The 24,043-nt window shown below is 31.8% G+C and overlaps 1 protein-coding gene across 1 annotated transcript; it reads right to left on the bottom strand.

Annotated features, from left to right (window-relative positions):
• Positions 1 to 18,902: 18,902 nt before the first annotated feature.
• LOC141659333 (putative methyltransferase PMT3) lies at positions 18,903 to 23,781 on the bottom strand. The gene is made up of 8 exons (XM_074466144.1): positions 23,624 to 23,781; positions 22,159 to 22,651; positions 21,849 to 22,013; positions 21,576 to 21,758; positions 20,823 to 21,417; positions 19,925 to 20,037; positions 19,549 to 19,769; positions 18,903 to 19,416 (listed from the first exon to the last, which is right to left on the bottom strand). Exons 2-8 carry the CDS (start codon positions 22,420 to 22,422, stop codon positions 19,104 to 19,106), a joined length of 1,854 nt encoding a protein of 617 aa, XP_074322245.1. The 5' UTR covers positions 22,423 to 22,651; positions 23,624 to 23,781; the 3' UTR covers positions 18,903 to 19,103.
• Positions 23,782 to 24,043: the final 262 nt, after the last annotated feature.

Below are 24,043 nucleotides of genomic sequence, written 5' to 3'. Positions count from 1 at the left end.
CATTTAGAATTCTTTTCTATGGTATGTTTTGGAATCAACTCTAAGTTCATCATATTCTTAAGAGCACCAAAGTTTAAGTGACCTAGTCTAGCGTGCCATAAACTTGAGGATTCAACACAATTCACAGAAGGAAGAATAACATTATTTAATGTACCCAAAACGGGTTCAGCATTAATTACAAATAAACCATTTGACAAGTAACCCTTGCCAAAAAATGTACCAGTGTGAATAAGAACTACTTTATTACATTTGAAGGAAATTTCAAAGCCATTGGAAACTAAACAGCTTCCACTTATTATATTTCTACGCATGTCGGGAACATAATGCACTCTAGTTAGGGATAGAATACGTCCAGAAGGGAACTTCAGGTCTACGTTTCCTATTCCATGTACTTGAGCAGCACTAGCATTCCCCATCGTCACTGTCAAGCTATGACTCTGTTGATAAGATACAAATAGACTAATATCAGCACAAATATGCACATTAGCTCCAGTATCTATCAACCATTCATTTGACAGATAGGTAGAAAATAATACAGGGTTGTAGGAAACATACCGGTCTGCGTTGGTTTCAGAAGCCGGTCTGTTAGTGAGAGCAGCCAGAATGGCCGCCCTGGCCACACCATCCTTCTCAGCCCACTTCGCAAAACCCTTAACAGTTTCAGCCTTCTCTTGATCCACCACTGGTTTCTCATACTCCACAACAGGCCATAGACCCTTTACAGTCAACCACAATTTCATTCTTTTCTGCCAGCGAGAAAAGCCTACACCACCATTGAACTTCTCTGGCAAGCCAGTTAATTCAACGGCTTGTGGAAAACTGTAAGTGGTCCAATCAATGGCCACAACAGATGCACCAGAACCACTACCACCACCAACAACGGGAACCTCAGTTTCGCTCGACATTATGCTAAATATTATATAACAAATAATCTCTTCAAGAATGTTGGAAATACTGATTATTATAGCAACATAGAGGCAGTTATATATCATATTAAACAAGCCAAGGCCAAGCAAGTTGAAACAAAACGTGAAGGTAAAATACATGCATGTCAGTGACTGTAAAACTAGAGGAAGGAAAGAAGTTGTACCAGTAGCCATAGCTTGAGGCAAAAACATGTACAACAAGAAAATTACAAGAACAGCTGAGTCGTCAGGCCTTATACGAAGACCTGACTGCTCTTGAAGAGATTATTGCCCCCACCTGCTGCACTGGGAATGCTTGCAACACCTCCTCCAGGATAAAACAGCTCAGAGCTTTGAATTACAGCACCTTCGAAGCTCAACCACGACTAGCTCCTCACTCGCCGGAAAACCAACTGCTGACTGACTTGTGTTTGGGAGAGAGAGCAGAGAGGAAGAGGAGAAGAGAATGTAGGGTGTGGTGTGTGAAACTCAGCAGCTTAGTCCTTTATTTATACTAGAGGCTAAGTGTAACTGACCACCCCAAATTTAATATATGAATTTAAACTGCACATTTAAAATAAATCGTAACAGCTGATATATATTAATCCACACATTAAACCATCCGTTTTATATATATATACTTTAATTTCTGAATATATATCATCAGTTACAAGTCCAGGTTCATTGTATCTGACTTAGCCCAATTATGCAATCCGACCCAGTCCAATTGAGCCCAACAGACACAACCCAGCCCAACTGATAAATAAATTCTAATTAAAATATTATATTAAATCGATACGAAATAAAATTCCCCGCCCAGGTCGCCTCGCGTACGCGAGACGCCGAGACATTCGCCCAAATCGCCCTTCGACCCGTCCCGTCCCGTCCCGTGACGTGCCGAGGCGTGGCGGGGCGGGGCGGCGGCGGCGCGCGGGCTCGTGAGAACACCACGCACCATAACACACCTTAGTAGTTATGCACTACCCATGTGTGTTATACTATATAAAGCCAACACCCCTTTTATTTCTTTCTATGTGGGACAAACACATTCTCAAAACAAGCTTTTCCAAGCTACTAACTTCAACTTCATTTCTCTTATGGATTTCATTAAGAAAATTCTTAAACCCATACATGAAAGTTTAAGTCCCGATATCTAGAACCAACTTCCAATCATTAGATTATGGAATTAACAACAAGAACATAATAAAATTATGAACTTAATAACTCCATTTTCTAACAGACTCTTGATCTACAACCATTGTTCGACAAAAGAGTATGTCAATAGATATATTTTTCCACCTGGTCGTGAATCTCTTGACAAATATCATATTTTACACCTATTTCATTACGAATCTCGTAAAGTGACTATTTTTTTAATTATAGGACCATGTAGGGTTCTATCATGATATTTTAAATAATATAATGTTATTACTATTTTAAAACTTCATTGACAATTTAATTTTGTCAAAAAAAAATTAATTGATTTTTGCTTTTCCATTTTTTTTATAAGTTTGGACTTGACTTGTAGATTTTTATTTTTTATTTTTAATTTTTAATTTTTATTCACAATTGTCCTAAGCTAAGTTTGTGACTAGATTTTAAGCAAACAAAATTGAGCTAATGTCTTATAATATTGCAGTCGTTTGATGAAACTTTAACAACTTCCAAATGTACCTCAGTCTGTTTCATAATGCAACTAAATTAGACTGTACATGCATTTCATGTAATCATTTTCTAGGTATTGCTTGTTTCAGTTCACAATAATCCTCTGTTTGAAGGTATACACATATATTTGGAGGCCACAAAGGCTGTTAGTACTAGAAATTGCGTAAATTTACTGGCTTCCTAGGTCCTTCACCTACTTGCTAGCATTCACTACTATCCCAAGGTGTTTGTGCTTGTCTAGAATGTAGAGGCACACTTGTGATCGACCCGGTCCCAGATGGAGATTTCATTACTAGCTACTTGTGCAATTGCATTGTTTTCCTTCCTGAAAGCGCTCAGTTTACCTTATCTGAGGCATTCATTTGATAAACACTATGCGAGAAAATTGTGCAGAATGTGAATGTACTATAATCGGACTAGAGTTTGATGAGAAACAACGCCTTTAGGCTTTAGGTGATCGGGATATCTTAGTATACACAGTGCATACCTGATACCTCGTGATATGCTGCTGCATTACACCATTGCGATAATGCATGAAAAGTCGTTCTTCAAACAGAAGGAAGGAAAAGGAAGGGGAAAAGGAAGAGGTCATAGTTTGAGGAGGAAGATATGGAAGGAGACAAAAGGATACAAAAATGAGTTCTCAAGATTCTTGGAATTGTACTAGCTAGATTTTTGTAACTGAACTTTTTTGAACATGTGGTTTTACAGATGTACTAGTAGACTTCACTTCTATATTACACATGATTTCAGTTTTGTTCTTCTGCACTACTAGTTATACACATGCCATAAAGCTAAACAAATGCTGCAAGTGAATCATTCCCAGACTTTAACACTCTGTTCACACTCTGGCTGCATTTGCTCATCATCGCTACTCGGATCTATTGGTAAAAACTCATCCCCGTCCCTGACAGCCTGACGCGGTCACAATTTTGATTTCTCATTCCCTCTCCCCTTGTACTCAAAAACAAGAACTAATGTGTACAAAAATTTGCAGATACCAGCAGAAATGAGAGAGAACCTGGATCATCTCAAACAGCATGAAGTTTTCTTTGATTCATCAGCTATGTTATTTACGAGGCTGACCCTGCCATTGGCAGACAAATCTGTTTTGTATGAATCCGAATTCAAGGCTTTGCGCCTAACATTGTTATAGATCTCTCCTATAACAAACTCAAACGCCTTGTTAACATTGGTTGAATCAAGTGCTGATGTTTCTGTAAAGAACAGCCCTTCTTCCTCTGCAAGTTTAGCTCCTTCTTCCACACTAACATTCCTGGTGTTGGCTAAATCCTTCTTGTTTCCGACCAACATTTTTGTCCACAGTTGCTTCATAGTAAATGCTTTCACCCTAACTAGCAGGATGTCCAAGAAATCAACAGTCCCCTTAAAGTACAGTTCTATTTGTTCAAAGGCTAAGAAATTGTAAGCAGCACTACTGTCGATGAGCAGATACACCTGACTCCGTATGTGCACTGTAGCCTGAAACACATTGCTGCCATTACCGGGAACAATTACAGACTGTCTGTATGCAAACACAGAACTATTAAACTCCCGCTAAATGGAATACATCCAGCTACATATGTACACTGAACATTAGATTATTCGGACCAACAATTGAAAAGAAGTTGTGTTCCACTCATCCAAGTATTACAGAAAATAAAGATGTCGTTTGAAGTTGATATTATGTATTCAATTCCTCTTTCAAAGGTGAACTTGAACCCTTACTTCGCAGAACGCTTCCGTTACTTGTTAATTATTTGGAAAGGAGTATCTTATTAAGGAGGGCCGTATTCATAGTAGTAGACCCGGTCTTTCTGATACTATTGAGTATTTATCTTAGCGATAACTATCTTACAGGATCTTTTCTATTGTGCGTAAGTTGCAGGTGTTTGAAAACTTAAGGGTTTTGATTTGGAGTTGCAATGACTTTGTCAAGAGAATTGCCTAGATTTAATTTTGTTTATGAGCTCTAGTCTTAAAGTCAATGTGCAGATACACATGACTTCGAATGTGTGTTGTAGCCAGTATAATCATTGTTATGAAAACCAAGAAAGAAAAAACAGGAACATAACCACCCAAAGTAAACTTGCTTCCGTTGATCTAAAATTTCAAAAACTAATTCAAAAGTAAATGGATGACCAACAATTAACAGAGTATCTGTACAAAGGGCTTTCTGTAACAAATTAACAACATGATCAACAAACAGACTTAAAATCAACCAGTGATATTAAAGATTAGGAGGAAAAGTATTATACGCAATCAGATATTACATTAACAGACTAAAAACCTCTTCACAAAAAGTATTAAATCAAAAACAGAATGCAGAGTAGCATAGGTAAAATAACGAAAAGAAATTGCCTTCCGCTCTTCCAATTATCATAGAGAGTCGATCAGCTTCTGAAGGAGGCCCATATTTTGAGATCATAATGTTGTTGATGGATTACTTCATCTCAAAATTATCCCCAATCTCCTCACCTTGCAGTAGCTCTCGAGAACATGATGAACCTGTCTCTTCTGCCTCATCAGCACAACTTAAGCTTCTGCAATCCTCTTTCAACTCCTCCCAAAAAAGCTTGGCACGAATATCTTTAAGACAGGCCTTCACCTTGTACTTGTGAATGAGCTTCAGAACCGGTTCCCAATACTGCACGTCACTAGCGCATTCAAAACACACCTGGAACATAATTTCAGACTGTACTAATTTAAGTTCACTGTGGCTCTTTCCTTGCAAGAGAGACTTGACCTCTTCTACACTCGAGTGCAAACCCCTGCGATCATGAAGAAACTCTGGAGTAGGTTGCTGTCCAAGAAGTACACTAGCCAAAAAGACCATTCTTTCCTCATATTTTGCTTTCTTAATCATCATCTCTTCCCAACTCCTCACTTTGTCAACCTCTCTAAGTCTTTCTATTTCCCTCCTCTTCTCTTCTATCACCGAACACATTACTTTAAAGTCGATCTCTCTTGTTCTTTCTCCCTGCTTCTCACTCTCTTCCTTCACCGAAAACATAATCTTAAGTGGCAAATGGGAACCCGTACTCGGATTACTTGACATGATTATATTTTCCGAAGCCGTATCATCTTGACTAAACTTCATCTTCTTCATCTGTTGCTTGTCCCTTACACATTGGTTGTTCTTATCAAAAATTTCTTGATCATCAGGCAATCTAAGGTATTATTCTGAATTTATGATTGCTAAATTATGATATTAGTAGAATGTTTATGGAACAGATCACAATATGAGTATTGTTATGAGGTTGTAGACATTTAAATGAAATATGCTGATATTTGGATATAATCATGTATATAATTGTTTATTATATATCTGTGTGCCTTCCCTCTTTAGGGTTATCAGATATAAAAAACGATCCCCGTGAATCTGGATGAGGTTGTAGACATTTAAATGAAATATGCTGATATTTGGATATAATCATGTATATAATTGTTTATTATATATCTGTGTGCCTTCCCTCTTTAGGGTTATCAGATATAAAAAACGATCCCCGTGAATCTGGTATCAGAGCTAGAAAATAGGCCGGAAAAAATGAACAGTAAATTACTGTAGCAAAATTTCGGAATGAATAGTAACCGATGAATAGTAAAAAATGAATAGTAATTATGAATAGTAAAAATTAAAAATTAAATGAGACCTCCAGCAAAATTACTAAAAAATAAGAATAAAAGTTATAAATCTAAAATAATAGCAAATCTATTAATTTATTTTATAGTAGAGAATAAAGAAACAAAACAAATGTGTAAGAAAAATCTATATAGACAATTAATATATTTATATAAATAAAATAAATATTATATGGAAGACTATAAGTTAGAAAGTATTAAACTAATAGCAGATAAAAACTTTAGTTTTAATAAAGATATAAATCAACATATTGAAAGTTGTAAAATAAGTATGCAAATAATAAATGAAAAATTAGATATTATAGCTAGGTTACGAACAATGTTGAAAGAGAGAGATGAAAAAATTAGAAGACTGGAAGAAGAAAAACTTTTAATAAAACGAGAAAAATTTATTAAAGAAACTAATTTAGAAATTCAAATAAAAGAATTAAAAGAAGTATTAACTGAACAATATAAATTAATAGATGATTTAAGGCAAAAAATTTAAAAAAAAAAATGAATTGGATAGATCCAAATGCAATAACTAGAAATAATAGAAAAATAAAAGAATTAATAAAAAATCAAGAAAAACTAGAAATAGAACTAGATAAATTGCAAGAAAGAAAAAATGAAATTGAATGGACAAGAGAAAATACGAATGAAATAATAAGATGTTATCAACAACTTGGAAATATGATAATAACATTTAGAAATAATAAACTAAGAATTCAAGGACTTAAAAGAATAATTTTATCGAGTAATATAACTGGATAATAATACAGTTTGAAAAAATGTCATTAGAGAAATCAAGTGAAACACAAGATGTATATTATCAAATGGATGAATACGAAGGAGGAACATCACAAACTCTAAGTTTTAAACCAGATATATATAATCAAATCCAAGGTGAAACAGAAGAACTAACAATAAAAAAGATATTCAAAACATCATATTTTGAAAGAAATAAAGAAGTTAGATATATAGCTCAAAAACATGAAAATATAATAGACATAGATACAATAAATGGAAAAGCAAAAATAAATTTAATAACAGATGGTTTGATAAAAAAAGAACTGTCTAAATTAAAACAAAAAGAAGCAAATAAACTAAAAAATATTTATTTTGGAGCAATAGAATTTACAATAAAAGCATATTTTCAGAAAAATATTGATACTCCCATACAAATATATGTACTAGACGATAGAATAATAGGAAATATACAAGATTCATTAATAGCAGTAGTAAAAGGAAACTTAATATATCAGAAATTAAAATTTATAATACAACCTGATTTCAGCATATCATTAAGAGATGAAAATAAAGAAAGATCTTTAACATTATATTATAAATTAGATGGAATAAAAATGCAAAAGGGAAGTAAGGTAATTAGTATAGAAACTAAAATAGTATATGCTATGACTGGAAACCATCATGTAAAGAAACAAACGGAATTAGGAATAATAGTACCAAAATTATATAATGATATATTAGAAAAAATTGAACATAAAGAAGAATCTCAAATAACAATCCCAGAAGAATTTACAATAGATTTTAGTAATAGACAAATAATTCCAACACAAAGAATTAAACCAATATTAGAAGGATCTAGATTAAGTTTTAGAAGAGAACACAACCCTATAAATTTAGTTAGATCAATGAGTATGACCAGTAGAAAATTAGATTTAATAAAATTACCGTGTTACGAATCAGATAAATTAAGAATAAAAACAATAATATTTAATGGAATATTTGCCAAAGAAGTTATAACAGAAATAAATACCGGAGCAACAAAAAGTCAAATACATATAACTGAAGTTGACTCAAACAAATGTGAGGAAATAGAACCTCAAATAATAACTGAACCAAATAGCTCGAGAGAAACAATAATAACAAAAAGTATAAAATTGAGATTAAAAATTTTAGACTTAGAATATAATATAAGCCTAGGAGTAATAGAAAATGACGTTAGTTATCAACTATTATTAGGAATGGATTTCTTAAATGAAATAAAATATAATATAACCAATGAAGGAATAGAAATAAATGATCAGAATAAATTAAGATTTATAGACAGAATATGAACCCTGAAAAGGAAATAAATGAAAAGAAAGATGAAATAGAAACTATTAATAGGATAATAAAAGAAACATTAATTATGTCTCAGGAAAAAGAACTACAATACTTAAAAGAAAAAGAAAAACTAGAGGAAGAAATAAAAGAATTAGAGAAAATAAAAGGTAAGAAAAGAAAAATATGGATAATTAAAGGAGAATGGAGAAAACGAGCCTATAAATATGAATAATACTGAAAACCAAATAAAAGATATTTGGAACGAAATATTTATAAAGGAAAGTTTAAACGCTATATTAAAAAAGATGGAAGAAAATCAAGAAATTAGTAGAAAGATAATTAAGGAAGAAATAACAGCGTTATGGAATATATCAGAAATCCCAATCTTTAAACAAATATTAGATAAATTAACCATTATACAAAATAGTTTAGAACAAAATAAAGAAAAGAAAGTAATTAAAGATGAAACAGAAGAACCAGAACTAGTACCTATAACAGTAATAGGAAGAACTAAAGAACCTATATTAATGGATATAAGCAAAGCAAAACCGAAAATAACTATAGGCGTTAAAAGAACAATAAATGGTTTAGCAGAGCTTCATAAATCAGGAAAATTTTAGGAAAATGTCTATAACAGAACATAGTGCTATAACATTTCTTAAAAAACATGGAAAAGAGTTACTGGAAAAAGAAAGACAAAAATATGAACCTATAAAACAAGAAATAAGAGAAGATGAACTAAAAGAATTAAGAAAAGAAAATGCTAAATTAAAAACTAAAACTAATATAGAATGGTTAAATAAATATAAATTTTATAAAAAAAAATATAAAACCCAAAAGAAAGAATTAAAAGAAACAAAGTTAGAAGTAATAAGTGTATTAAAAGAAATAGATAATTTAAAAAATGAGATTAATCAATTAAAAATAGAATTAAAAGGAAAGGAAATTATTAAGTCTGACGATAGTAATCCAGAAACGAACAAAGAACAAGATGAGAGCAGTAATACAAGTACATCAGATAATAATCTAGGAGAAGAAGGATTAAATTACTTAGAGGAATCAGATAATGAGGAAAAGGAAATAGTAATAAAAGAAAATAAAGAAATATTAGAAGCCCTCGGAAAAACCGTAAATGCAATAATAACAAATGAAGAGAAAAGCGATGAAAGTGATATAGAAGAAAGAGAAACTTCACATAAACAAACAAATTATGAAACCGAATCAGATAATATAATGGATAACGATGCATACCCAGAAGAAGAAATAGAAGATCATATAATAACTAAAAATAATATTAAAATGCCAGGAAATATACCTATAGGACAACAAAATGAAGTACAAGATTTCATAGGATCAATACACCAAGGAATAAATATAAATGGATATTTTCTAGATGTAGATAATGTCTACGACGATCAAGAAATAAGTAGAAGAATAAAAGACTGGAATTTAGGGATGTATATAGCCTTAATGAATTCAAAAAATATAGAAGATCTGGATTATGTTTTCGAACTAATATCAAAAACAATTATAGGAAAAGCAGCATTTTGGTTAGAAAATATTATTTATGAATTAAAGGGACAAGTAAGAACGTATGCTAGAAGCTGGAAAGATACGTTAAACGCATTTGATATATTATTAAAAAGAGAATTTCTAGGAGAAAGATGGTTTGTAGCTCAAGAAAATATAGCAGTAGAAAGAAAATTAGAAATAACAATGTATCTAAATAATATGAAATGTTGTAGGATTAGTAAATTACCAGAATATACTATAAGTTTTACTAAATTCTTTTATGAAGCTAAGTTTTTACCTAATGAAAGCTTAGTATATCAACAACTGTATTATGATCATCTACCTTCACCTTATAATACCGAAATAACTAAAGAATATAACAATCTAGAACCTAAAGAAAATACATTAGGAGAAAGAATTAGATTATTAAGAGCATATTTAACTCGAAAATGTGAAGAATATAGAATTCAACAGAAAATTAAAAAGGATAAAAAACAAGGATTAAGAGAAATCTGTAATTTTACGGAGAAAAAATTAATATTTGGATGTGATAATCAAGATTATAAAACTAGAAAGAAGTATAGGAAATATAGGAAACTAGATTATAATAATCAAAATGAATATTATAGAAAACAAAATAAAACCTATAGACCTTATAAACCATTTAATCGAAGATTTAAAAGAAGAAAATTTAAAAAATATAGAAATACTCCTGAAAATAGAAAGAGATTTAGATATAAGAGAAAGTTTAGAAAAAGAAATAAAACAAAAATAGCAGATTGTAAATGTTGGAATTGTAATGAAAAGGGACATTATGCAAATAAGTGTCCTAAATTACAGCAAAAAGGAGTAAAATACATAGATACCACCGAATTAATAATGAAACTAGAATACATAAGAGAAGATAATAATAATTGGTATGATGAAGAAGTATTCTATATAAGTGAAACAGAACCAGAAGAAATAAATTATATAAATGAAAATGATAGTAATAATGAAAGTTTAACTACTGAATAGAATAAAATGGTAGCTATATATATTGAAGCACAGGTAGAATATAAACCTACGAAATATATAAAACAAAAGATATTTATAGATAGTGGAGCAGATATTTGTTTAGCTAAAGAAGAAGTATTTACTCAACACAAATGGAAGCATACAAAAAATAGAATAATAGTAACAGGATTCAATAACCATAAAAAAGAGATAGATATAATAGCAGAAAATGTAAGATTTATATTAGGAAAAATAAGATTTAGGTTACCTATAATATACCAAGAAAATAATATGAAACAACAAATGTTACTAGGAAATAACTTTTTAGATTCTTTTAAAACTCAAATAATAAAACAAGATAGGATAAGTTTGTTAACACCTTGCGAAAAATGGATAGTATTAAAAAGAATAATACCTGTAAAATCAATAGAAATAAGTAATATTAAAGCAGAAAGAAAAATAAATTTAGAATTATTAAAACAAAAATATTTAAAGGCCTTAAAGATAAATTTTGGAGAACATCCAATGAAGTTATGGGAAAAAGAAAAAATATATGCTGAAATAAAACTAATAAACCCTAATGATATAATTAGAAACAGACCAATAAGATATAGTCCAATAGATCAAAAGGAGTTAGGAGTTCAAATAAAAGAATTATTAGACTTAGGACTAATACAAGAAAGTAAAAGTCCGCATAGTAGCCCAGCGTTTTTAGTAAGAAATCATAATGAATTAAAAAGAGGAAAAGCTAGAATGGTAATAGACTATCGGGAACTAAATAAAAAGACTATATTTGATGGATATTTTTTACCATATAAAAGAAATTTAATCAACCAAACAAGTAATAAAAAATGGTTTAGTAAATTTGATTGTAAAAGTGGATACTGGCAAATAAAATTAACTAAGGAATCTAGATGTTTAACAGCATTTAGCGTTCCACAAGGACATTATGAATGGATAGTACTACCATTTGGATTAAGAACAGCTCCACAAATATTCCAAAGAAGAATGGATAAAATATTTAGAGAAATGAATAATTTTATTCTAGTATATATAGATGATATATTAATATTTAGTGATAATTTAACAGATCATTCAAAACATCTAGATATATTTATTCAGACTATTAGAAAACATGGAATATTATTATCAGAAAAGAAATCAGAAATATTTAAACACAAAATAGAATATTTAGGATATATTATAGACTCTGAAGGAATTCAATTACAAGAACATATATCAACAAAAATAAAGAATTTTAAAGAAATTTTAGAAAATAAAAAAGAAGTACAACAATTCTTAGGAATAGTAAATTACGCTTCAGATTATATAAAAGATTTACCAAAATTAAGAAAACCACTACAAGATTTAATAAAGAAAAATAAAACTTTTGAGTGGAAGGAAGATCATACAAATGCAATAAGAGCATTAAAAACAAAGGTAGAAAATTTACCTAAACTACGATTACCCAAAGATAGTGATCAGTTAGAACTATTTACAGATGCTAGTGATATAGGATGGGGAGCAGTATTGGTAGCTTTTGAAAAAGATGATATTGATAAAGAAAATCCTTTAATATGTGGATATGCAGCTGGAACATGGAAACCCAATGAAAAGAATTATCATATTAATGAAAAGGAACTATTAGCTGTAAAATTAGGGATTAAAAGATTTCATTATCATTTACTACCTGTAAAATTTGTTGTTAGAACAGATAATACTCAAGTAAGATCATTTATATTCAATAAAATTGACCCTTTACCAGAATTAAATAAAAGAAGAAATTGGCAAGCATTTTTTAGTTATTATGATTTTATTGTAAAAAACATATCAGGTACTAAAAATATTCTTGCAGACTATCTTAGCAGGGAAAATGGAAAGTATTAGCAGTATTATGATACAGGTGGGAGAAGTAATTCAGAAGATAAAGGAAAAGAATGACCAGATAAACTTTATTAACGAGGAAATCAGCCAACTCACTACTACTTTAGAAGGAAAACTCAGAATATTAAACAACCTACAAAAAACCCCAGAAACCTTTGTATCAAGATTAGCCAATACTCCTACTATCAAAACAATAACCATACCAGAAAATACTATCAACACCATTACCCTAAAAGATCGTGTAACCTTTACCAAAGAATATACCGAGTCCTTTGAAAAAATACAAAAGTACTATGATTATAAAACCAATACTACAATCCTGAGAAATGGGAAATTTGGAAAATACCCAAGGTATATCTGTAGGGAAAACGCAGATTCAACTGTAGTAAAAAACCTATTACTCTTAGGATTTATTGACAAAATAATGGTAGATGAAACCTTATCAAGTATAGCACAACTACCATCAACTATAACACAAAGCCTTCAATCTTACATGAATTCATACGGACCAGGAGGAATTTATGGTATACAGGTTTTTGATGCCTGTACTGACTTAACAGGAAAACCCATATTACTCTGTCAAATATTTAAATATGGTAGGAATACTACTATAGAAGGTGAAAATACTAGCCTAAAGACGGACATGGCATGTACAATAGAGCAATTTGGCGACTGGTTGTGTAACAAAAGAGCAATCGGCATAGCAACATTGAAGTCTAAACTTGAAGATATGATACGAGGAGGAAAGGCATGTGTCATTGGCACAAGTAAAGGTGGATTAGCAGAAGAAATACTAACCATTTATTATAATAATGATATAATTAGCAGGGATACTACAGCTTTGAACGAAATGCATGCAAGATTATCAGATTTAAAGCACAATCATGCTCAGAAGACAAAGGAAATTTATCAGAATTTATTATCAGGCCAAAGACGGAGACCAGTGGCAACTCTAAAGAATATAGCAACAAAAGAAGAAGGATGTTCTGATCCCTTTGCATAAATATTTGTTAGGCCCTGAAAGGGTGACCTAACCATATAATACAATGTAATACTATTTGATGAAAGTTAGGCCCAATAGAATTTGGTGACCTAACAATGTAATAATAACGATGAATTGATAGGCCCAATGAGAATTGGTGACCTATGGATATTACAAATGATATTTCGGCCCAATGAGAATTGGTGACTGAAAGCATATTACAAATGATATTTCGGCCCAATGAGAATTGGTGACTGAAAGCATATTACAAATGATATTTCGGCCCAATAAGAATTGGTGACTGAAAACATATTACAAATAACGCTACGGCCCAAATTATATTGGTGACTGTAAAAAAAAAAAAAAAAAAAAAATAATAATAATAATTTTCAGGAAAAAGAAAAAGACAGCAGCAACAAAGAAGAAAGGTTACTAGAAGAAAAAGACAACAGCAGAAAAGACAAGGACATTTACCAGAAATTTTATCTCTAAAGTCAAAAAGAAGGTGGAATGGCAGACAAATTACAGAAAGTGGATTCAGCTTTTGAAAAAGAGGAAAGAAAAAGAACGGAGGAAATTAAAAGGGAATCTTAGAAATAGAAATTAGTAGAATCAACAGAGATTGAAAAACTCTATAAAAGCCATCTTGTAAATCATTAAGAGATATCAAAAATTTTCATCAATGGAAATAGCTGTTTATAAATTTTCTATGAGTAGCTAAACCTTTCTCTCTACAATCTCTATACAAGAAAATATTGTGAGATCGAAGTAAATATTATACTATGTCTATGTTTAGTAATTGTTAAGACAGATATAATATTTTATTAAGTATTTTAGAGGATATCCCAGGCGATCCCAAGCTCAGGCTATATCCCAAAGCAAGGAAGCGAGAAGGGAAGGAGAGCCAAGACAGGTTGACAGCCATAGGTGATCTAGGATACTTATAAGGTATTATTCTGAATTTATGATTGCTAAATTATGATATTAGTAGAATGTTTATGGAACAGATCACAATATGAGTATTGTTATGAGGTTGTAGACATTTAAATGAAATATGCTGATATTTGGATATAATCATGTATATAATTGTTTATTATATATCTGTGTGCCTTCCCTCTTTAGGGTTATCAGATATAAAAAACGATCCCCGTGAATCTGGATGAGGTTGTAGACATTTAAATGAAATATGCTGATATTTGGATATAATCATGTATATAATTGTTTATTATATATCTGTGTGCCTTCCATCTTTAGGGTTATCAGATATAAAAAACGATCCCCGTGAATCACACTTTGTTTTACGTTTTTTCAAGTAGGTATGGTTTATATTTATAGGCATGGTATTGTGTACTACGTCTTCAAATCCAAGTCGGTCTAGGTTTTCCAAGTAGGTATGGTTTTGCGTATATTCTAAGCTCTTGTTACAGAGTGCGTTTTGTAACCGGGGTCAATGTTTCAAAACCTGGGCTGCACGCAGTGGCGGACGCAGAAAAATATTTTAGGGGGGGCCGATTTTTTTTTAAATAAATTATATTATATTATATTTAAATTTTAAGAAAAAATGCGCTTAAATACGTATTTAAATGAGTTATATGAGTATATAGCAGAACTATAATCACAATAAAAAAAATTATACATATTTAAGTTAGGTGAATACGTACTTAGGATATTAAGCCGTTATTTTAATTACGGGAACAAATATAATATCAGTATATAAATTAGAGGAGTAAAAAAGTAAAAATTAGAGGAATAAAAAATAGAAGTACCGTCTCCACCAACACATACGTACAAAAACATAGTTGGATACTATCATAAAGCAAAAGAGGAAACAAAAACATAGTTGGATACTATCATAAAGCAAAAAGGAAAAAAAAGGAGGGGTTGAATGTACCGTATACTGAATTAAAGGAGGGGTTGAATTAAAAAGCAAAAAAAGAGGGAAAAGTAGGAGTTCGAACCCCGGTCTTCAGGGAGGATAACACAACCCACAACCAGCTGAACTACAGCTACAATTCTACAATTACAGATACTAACTCAATCATATTTGAAAACTCAGGGGGGGCCAGGGACCCCTCTGGACCCCCCGAGATCCGCCTCTGGCTGCACGTTTAGGGTAAACTAAATTGCATAGCTGGTATTAGGGTTGGGTTGGTCGGGTTAGAGGCGATTTTATAACCCGGCCCAATTAAATCGGTTTGAAATTTTTTAACCCAACTCGTAAAAAATAAGTTTGTAACCCAACCCTACCCTACCCGTCGTACATCGGTTTGGGTCGGGTTGGGTCGATTTGGATGGTTTAAATGATTCGATAAAAAAAATTAAAAACTATTTATTATCGCTCATTTTGAAAATTTAAATAAAAATGAAATGTGTATAACTTATAATTACAGTGCTAATATTAAATTTTGATTAACATCATAGTTTTAATAATGTATATCATATCATAAATCACATGCATCCCCAAATAAATTAACTATACATCAGTAAACGAATATGAATATGCAAACATAAATTAAACAAATAAAATTCTATCATATTACTTAGAAATCTTAATATAATATTGGAGATGGGAAAAAAATACACAAATCATTTAAGATATTGTAATAGTTACGTGAAAACATATGATATATATTAAACTTAAAAAATTAAGATATTATAGCAGTTACGTGAAAACATATGAGAAGAGGTATAAATACATATCAAACTTAAAAAATTATATAAAATTATGGATGATATATTAATGAATCGGGTTGGGGTGGGTTAGGTTAAAGATATTTGTAACCCGTAGCCAACCCATTTATTTCGGGTTGATCAAAAAACAACCCATCTATAATTCGGTTTACGTTGGGTCAGGTTTTCGGGTTGAAAAAGGGCTGGGTTGGCCAATTTGCTCAACCCATGTGCGGCCCTAGCTGGTATGCCTTTTAAGCTTTAAAATATTAACATGTCATTTTATTAATGATTTTCTTGTGTAATAACTAATTTTGTAATAATATTTTATAACGTGAATATAAATAAAATATACCTGTAACAATTTTTGTAAATTTTGTCAATTTTTGTAAATTTTGTGTAATATCTAATTTTAAGTAGACTCTAATATGCTATTTTTGTTCGGATCGGCTCGAGTTCAGCTTAAACTCCTTAAACTCAACTTGTTTCGTATAAATTGATATATAATAAGATGTTTTATGAGTATAAATATTAAGGTACTCAATTTTTTAATAAAAAACATAAATTAGATTTCATTTTTACTTAAAATCATGGTTAGCGGATGATGAATTATATTACCTATATAGTTGATATACGAGATTTATTGTAATTTGGAAATTTAAGATAAAATTATCATAACTTTTGTAATATATTAAGGTTCAATTTCTTGAGAAAACAAAAATTAACTTGTCAGTCTTGTTAGAATAAAAAAAATAATATTTAGATTAATTAAAGTATGGAAAGTAGTGAATATTGTAAAATAATAGACTCCGGCACATTAATTTTTGATATTCAATGAACTAAATTATTTATAAAATTTAGTCTATTTACTATTAAATTGTATGATTTATGCTTTTTTAAAACAACGTGTCATGTTTATGGATTCAATATTAAAAATAAAAAATAATAATGGATATAAAATTGAATATGTTCAGGGCTTGATATTAATGAAATAAAGGAAAAATAATAGTTGAATGTGATTTTAGTGTGTTAAATTGTGAATAGCGTGAATCATTTTAAAATTTAGATTTGGTTGACATAAAAACATGTGAATAATTGAATTCGACTTGAATTCGATTTTGTGTTCCGTTTGACTCGAAATATTCGTGAGCAAATTCATATTCGGTTTTTTTATTTAACGAACCGATTTTAAATATCATTTTCATTCTACTAAAAAATACGGTTAAAATCATTATAAGAAAAGGAGTATTCAAGTTAGGCTCGATCCGGACAAAATTCAGATCGATTCTAGATCTACAACATTTGTTTCGACAATAAAGTATGTAGATAGACATATTTATCTACATGATTGCGAGTCTCGTGACAAGTATCATATTTTACGCCTATTTCATTATGAATTTTGTAATATGACTATTTTTCAATCTTAGAACCATGTAGGGTTCCATCCGGATATTTTAAATAATATAATATCTTTTCTATTCTAAACCTTCATTAATAATTTAATTTTGTCAAAAAAAAATGATCTTTACTTGGTCGATTATTTTTGTAAGTTTGGATTTCACTTGTATTACAAAGAGGCAGTAAAGCCGAAAAGTATTTGGACGACTATGGTCGTGTTTACGACAGACTGTCTCGTACAGCACCTTGAGGGGGGTTCACCTGTTAACAAAAGAGCCTGTTTTCGATACTAAATTTTAACACCAGTTTGATGATCAAAGAACTAAAGTACACTTTACGAGTTAAGTGACGAAAGAATCAGATTACTCGAGTAGTTTTGTGAAATATATTAAAATAATATCAAGGTTTAGGTGTGAAAGAGATCTTCGGCTCTTAATCTCGTTGAATTGTTAATATTATTTAAATATTCCTTCTTCATGTAATTTGGAGAGTAAAATTTAGGAATGAGGAAAAATGATATGAAGTATATATAAGGTAATATCAACTCAGTACTACCTATCAAAAAATATTTTTAAAAATGCTTCAATATGACACTTGATATGATTATATCCGTGAATTCATATGTATGGGCCATATATATGAATCCGGTTCGGTTTCGGTTTTTTCGGTTCGGTTTAACTCCAAAACCGAAACCGGACTTTTAGTAACGGTTCGTTTTTCGGTTTCTCGGTTTTAATTCGGTTCAGTTTTTATTGGTTCGGTTTTAATCAATTTTTACTGGTTTCGGTTTTTCTGCTCAGTCCTATGCTCAGTCCTATGTATGGCACATGACATGGTGTAATTTTATTCGCGCGATTTATATATATACATATGCATGAGCGACCTATCATTAGTGTGGAAATAACTAATAATATAGGACTAACAACTAAGTATTTCGAAACGATTTTTGAAATAACTAAGTATTTCGAAACGATTTTTGAAATGGTAGCATTTATTCCAAGAAATAAACGACATTAAATTTAAATTTCTTTCCTCCTTAAAAAAACTTTAGAAGATCAATAGAAACACAAATTACATTACTTAATTGCTTCGGGGAAAAGGGTGTAAGATAAACTTGCTTGCAAGATCATTTCGCAGGTTCATATTGAAACATTAAATGAAGACAATTATCGTCTCTATGTATAATTTCTGCCTTCTGGTGGACTATAAATTAGTATCTTCTATTTCAAAATTTGCAATTAATAAAGAAAAAAAGTAATAAGTGAAACAACATATGTTTTGTAATACTACAAAATTAAATTTCATCATCCATGGCACTCTTCCAACCTGCTTCTTAGGCCAATGAGTATTGTATGAGTATAACTTTGAACAAGATGCGACACTAAACATCAACATCTATCTTACTCCGAAGTCCTGAGGCTTTCGGTTGAGAGCCACAACTTCTTCTGGATAATAAATACTACCTCGTCTCCGTCTTGGTCCAACTCTGTAGAGGTAGTCACTGCTTCCCAGTGCAAAGCTGTTAGATACTTTTTAACAAAATCGATAACATGTAGTTTGTCCCGTATAATAATGAAACCAGTTGGCCTGAGGATGCGATCCATCTCAATTAATAGATCTTCCCCACTGCAACCTTTCTTCTCGATGTCAGAAAACACAGTCCATGCATGGAGGAGGTCATATGTTCTGGGGTATGTTGAGTAAGCTTCACACCTGCCAAGCCATTTTTATGTGAAAACAGATTATGATAATACAACTAAATTTCAGGAACCCTTTCCAAGTGTGGGGTTCTTTTAAGAACTGAAGTGTGCATATATAATGGACTCTATATACTTCATGACATACCAATCATGAATTGAGCCAATCAGGCCTCTGTCGTAGACCAGCTTGAGTGTGTTTGGTCCATCTTCAGAGACAATATTCATCACCCACACATTCTTGTTCTTCAAGGCAGCTCCAAATGAACCCATGTTGGCCTTCATGTCCATCACATTACGAATTGTGTCGTGTGAAATCTTTGGACTTAACAGATTCCAGTAATTCTCAACCCTATGGTGCCAAATTTCCTGTGCACAAAACAAGAAATTTTCAGCCTAAAACTGAGAACTATGTTCCTACAATCATGCAGAGGTGGAGCAGCTTACAAGGGTTGCGGGATTGGTTAGAACCATACATTTATATAGAAATTACAGTTGTAAATAAAGTAGTAATTTGCAATTACCGTGTCCTTCTCAAACATGTCCGTGGAATAGCCAAAGTCAGCAAGACGCGGAGGGGGAGCAGTTGAACGTGCTGGCCAAGGTGCCAGTCCACTTCCTCCAGTTCTATGATCATCTGATAAACAAACCACATATCAGAAGTAATGTTTCTTATTCTAAATTCATTCTTGCAATTTCGAACATACAATTAAGACGTGATTGGCGAAGCAAGTGTTTTAACACCATTCGAACAAAACATAACATCTGTATATCAGAATGACTGGCAACAGACAGCCAACTTAGTTAAGTAGACTTAAAGATTTTTTATTTTTTGAACTTTTCTATTTTTGAGATTTAGGGATACTGAGGAAGCTTTAAATCATTAAGTGGCCTTATAACTAATGCCACACAATCTCAATTTAAGATATAAATACCTGGTAGGTAATCATACAATCTCCTATTCCCCTTTGGCTATAAAACTTACAAGGCTATAGAGTATTGACAAATACTACTAATTAATAATTACCAAGCTAATATGTTAATACCTTATATCAAATTAACTATAAGAGATCCATTTGATTACTACTCTCCAGTTATAACCAAAAATGAACACATTCTTCAAGTAAAAATATTGGCCATCACAATGCTAATAAGTTAATTCCTAATATCAAATTAATTATAAGGAAGAGATCTATTTGATTACCACTCTCCAATCAGAAACCAAAATGAAAACACTCTTCAAGTAAAAATATCGGCCATCACATTGCGCATCTAATTAATGCAACAGTGTGGTAGAGTTTCTCCCCTCAAATTAAAGAGAAAGACCACCCAATCATAACTCACAAGTAAGAATATATAAACGAAGATATTCTATAACTAATCAATTAAATATGAGATAAACAAGGGAAAAAAGAAACTTACGGACAGAGTATGGGGTGATACATGCTTCCATGGATACCCCCCAGGTTGCATCAGGATCTTGATCAGATCTGCAAAGAGGAGGTTGGGTACCAGGCGCTCTTTCCATGTAACAGTCGTTATTTAAAGGCTTAACCCATATGACAGTTTGGTTCCTTTTTTCAGCTATTTTCCAACACATACGCTCCACAAGTGCACTCATTTCTCTCCATATTCTAAGATCTTCTTCATCTTGCGCATATGCTTCGGGCGAAGAGTACGCAAAGTAGCCTCCAGGTCTGAGCAACCTATCCAACTCAAGAAGAAGAATACCATCCCTTTGCAGCCAATCTATCCTGCAACGAGAACAGTGTGCAAGTTCAAAGGATCTACTAGGGTAGGGAAGCCTCATTGTTCCCAGAACACCAAGATATGCAGGAATTCCTCTCTCCAGAGCAAATTGAATTTGATTCTGGTGTACATCGTTAGGCGCGACAGACATGGTTAGTACATCATATTTTAAAAGATAGGCCCCAAAGCTTGCAACACCACAACCAATATCCAATACTGTTCGTAATCTTCCCTTATTGTTTATTTTATTGTATTGAAACTTGAGCATCTGCCAATATAACCACATGTATCGAAACGGAAGAATTAGCAAATTCAGTTCAAGAACCAGTATTAAACAACCTAGAGAAAATCTGGAAAGTAATAGAGGTAGTGTAACTGCGGTCCATGGAGATAGTATTCCAATTATTCAGAATAAAAAAAACTTACATTAGCAAGAGATCTGATGTACTTGTCAGCTCCATAGTGAAAATGAGTGCCTCCACCAGGGAATACAATCTTCTCACCACTGACAACCATCCAGTTCTGATCAGATTTCTCTTTTGCAAGGTGAGTGTGAGGTATGTTTGCTTTCCACACCTCATCCCTACTCACTGGCCACTTGATTGGAATCTGTAAAGAAGACAAATATAGAAACAATAAATTTAATTAAGTTTAATAGAGAAACCTTCTTAGTCATTTCTGTGTTAATTCAGATCGCACCTTATACCCTGGAGGAGGCGGAATCAAGCAATTAAAACGCCTTTCAGGCAGAGGGCAGTGTCTTTCGTAGTGTTCCATCAGAGAAAGATCCAACTTGAGTCTCGTTTGGTATATAAGATTCCTGTCTAGGCAGGGAATCAGTTCTGAATGACGATCATCGCAAACCTTCAACATTAAAACAAAAGCAATAAACAATGTCATTAGACAATCAAATACAGGACAAAATGGAAATAGCATTAGGACAATTTTTCTCTCACAAAAATAGAGAAATAGACTACTGTAAACGAAAGTAGTTATTTACAGAACTTACAGGGAAGCTCTTTGGTACAATCCCATCTTCTCCATTATCCAGCCCTAACTTAAAAGAAGATTCATCCTTGTCAAGATCAAGTTCTTCCTCACCACTCAAGTAAGATGATCCAAGTTTCTTTAGAGACCGGCTTCCATACTCTAAAGCCGACTGACCGTCGCTCTCTGAGCCAAAATATAAATAAAGAAAAAGAATAACGATTGCCAGTACACCTACAGAAGTGAGCAACCTCTTTTTCCGTGATCCATCTGATCTTCCCCTCATAGTTAAAGCAATATTGGCACCCTTTTGAAGTGTTTATCGGTTCAGCTGAAATTTTTTAATTCACAACAAGATCTCCCAGATGATCACTGGGTCAAGAAATCTCATCAGTTCCTTTCATATTAATTGAAAAGGTTTGGTTCTATCTTTGTGCCCAAGCTTATGCAAACACAACTTAAAAAGTTCTAAATCTCAAAATGAATCAAATACATGCATGAACCTTCACAGAAACCTGAAAAAGAAACAGTGAAACAGATCAGAACTCCTTGCAGGTGCAGCAGATACTCATTGTAAATGTCAAACAAGGGTTGCAAAATACTTGACAGACCATTAATCATTACTTACCTTTCACAAGAAAACATAATAGGAATAGAAGCAAATAACAATGGTACTAACGTTTCAACTCTAAATGCCTAGTAAATTAACTGTTATCCAACTTGTAGGTAATTTCAGTAACTTCTGGAAAAATTATATTAGCTACCAGAAAATTAACAATGATCTGAATATCTGATTAAAAAACATATCTCTTTGTATAGACATTACTATTTTAAAATAAAACCTCAGATCTTGCATCACGTCACTCAGCATTTAGCAAAAACCGCGCAAACAGCGTCTTATCTAATATAAAACTCTGCAACCCGGAAGATCATACGATCATGAAACTCAAAGCCTTAAACAACAAAATCTTACTATCACAAAACTAATATTAAAGATTCAAAGCAATAACCCAAGAAGTAAGGTTCTACAATCTACACTCAAACTCGCAAAAGAATGTACTCCCAATACAGCCACACCCCGATAAATCACAAATGCAGCATTACTAAGAAAAACCCAAAAATTGTTCCATAGTAATAACTATTTTGCTACATTCTCTTAAAGTGTCAATCACAATATAGCTATCACAAAAAAACACAAAACCCATATATTTTAATCAAAAAAAACACACAAACACCACAACTGTACATACAAATGGGCCACAAAGATTTCATTAAAAAACCAAGATTCATACAATTTCCCGTTTTTTTCACCAAAACACACAAGATTACATTAAAGATTGAAACTTTACACAACAAAAACACAAATAACACTAAATTAACTTACCCCAAGAAATCTACACTATATTCAACAAGAAAAAACATGAAAAACAGCTAAAAAGAGACACGAATATTTATATAAGCAAGAAAATAGATCCACCGACACTTACTGAGAGATGGAGTTGCGTCAGATCTGAAATGGGTTATCGTCAGATTGAGGAATTATAGAGTGGAAAGTGTTGAAACGAGACAGGGACGTTGAGAGAGAGCTTCTTTACAGATGTGTGTGTATATTAGTGTGTATAAAAAAGAATGACATGATGATATTGATACCAGTATGAGGATTTAATGGGGATAAATTAAGGCTTCAGATCTTGCTACTACTGTTTATTCACTCTGTATCTTTTTTTTCCCTTTGATTTTGATTACTTTTTTTAATAGAAAAAGTTTGCTAATCCTTAAAATTCTTGACATTTGTTTTCAAAAAAAAATCTTGATACTTTTTGATAAATTCTTGATATTTTCGATGTTCAGTTTAACCTAAATTAAGTAATAATCAATAAATAATAATCTCGGTAAGGTAATATTTT

The sequence above is a fragment of the Apium graveolens genome, chromosome 5 (genome assembly GCF_009905375.1).
Source record: "Apium graveolens cultivar Ventura chromosome 5, ASM990537v1, whole genome shotgun sequence".
NCBI lineage: Eukaryota > Viridiplantae > Streptophyta > Magnoliopsida > Apiales > Apiaceae > Apium > Apium graveolens.
This window is presented reverse-complemented; position numbering and strand designations above follow the sequence as displayed.

Bases quoted from the DNA above. Each gene is read 5' to 3' on its own strand.
- LOC141659333 (XM_074466144.1), bottom strand. From the start codon at position 22,422: ATGAGGGGAAGATCAGATGGATCACGGAAAAAGAGGTTGCTCACTTCT. The intron at 22,014-22,158 runs GTAAGTTCTGTA...TTAATGTTGAAG, and splicing joins TTGTACCAAAGAGCTTCCCT to GTTTGCGATGATCGTCATTC. The intron at 21,759-21,848 runs GTGCGATCTGAA...TCTTCTTTACAG, and splicing joins CGCCTCCTCCAGGGTATAAG to ATTCCAATCAAGTGGCCAGT.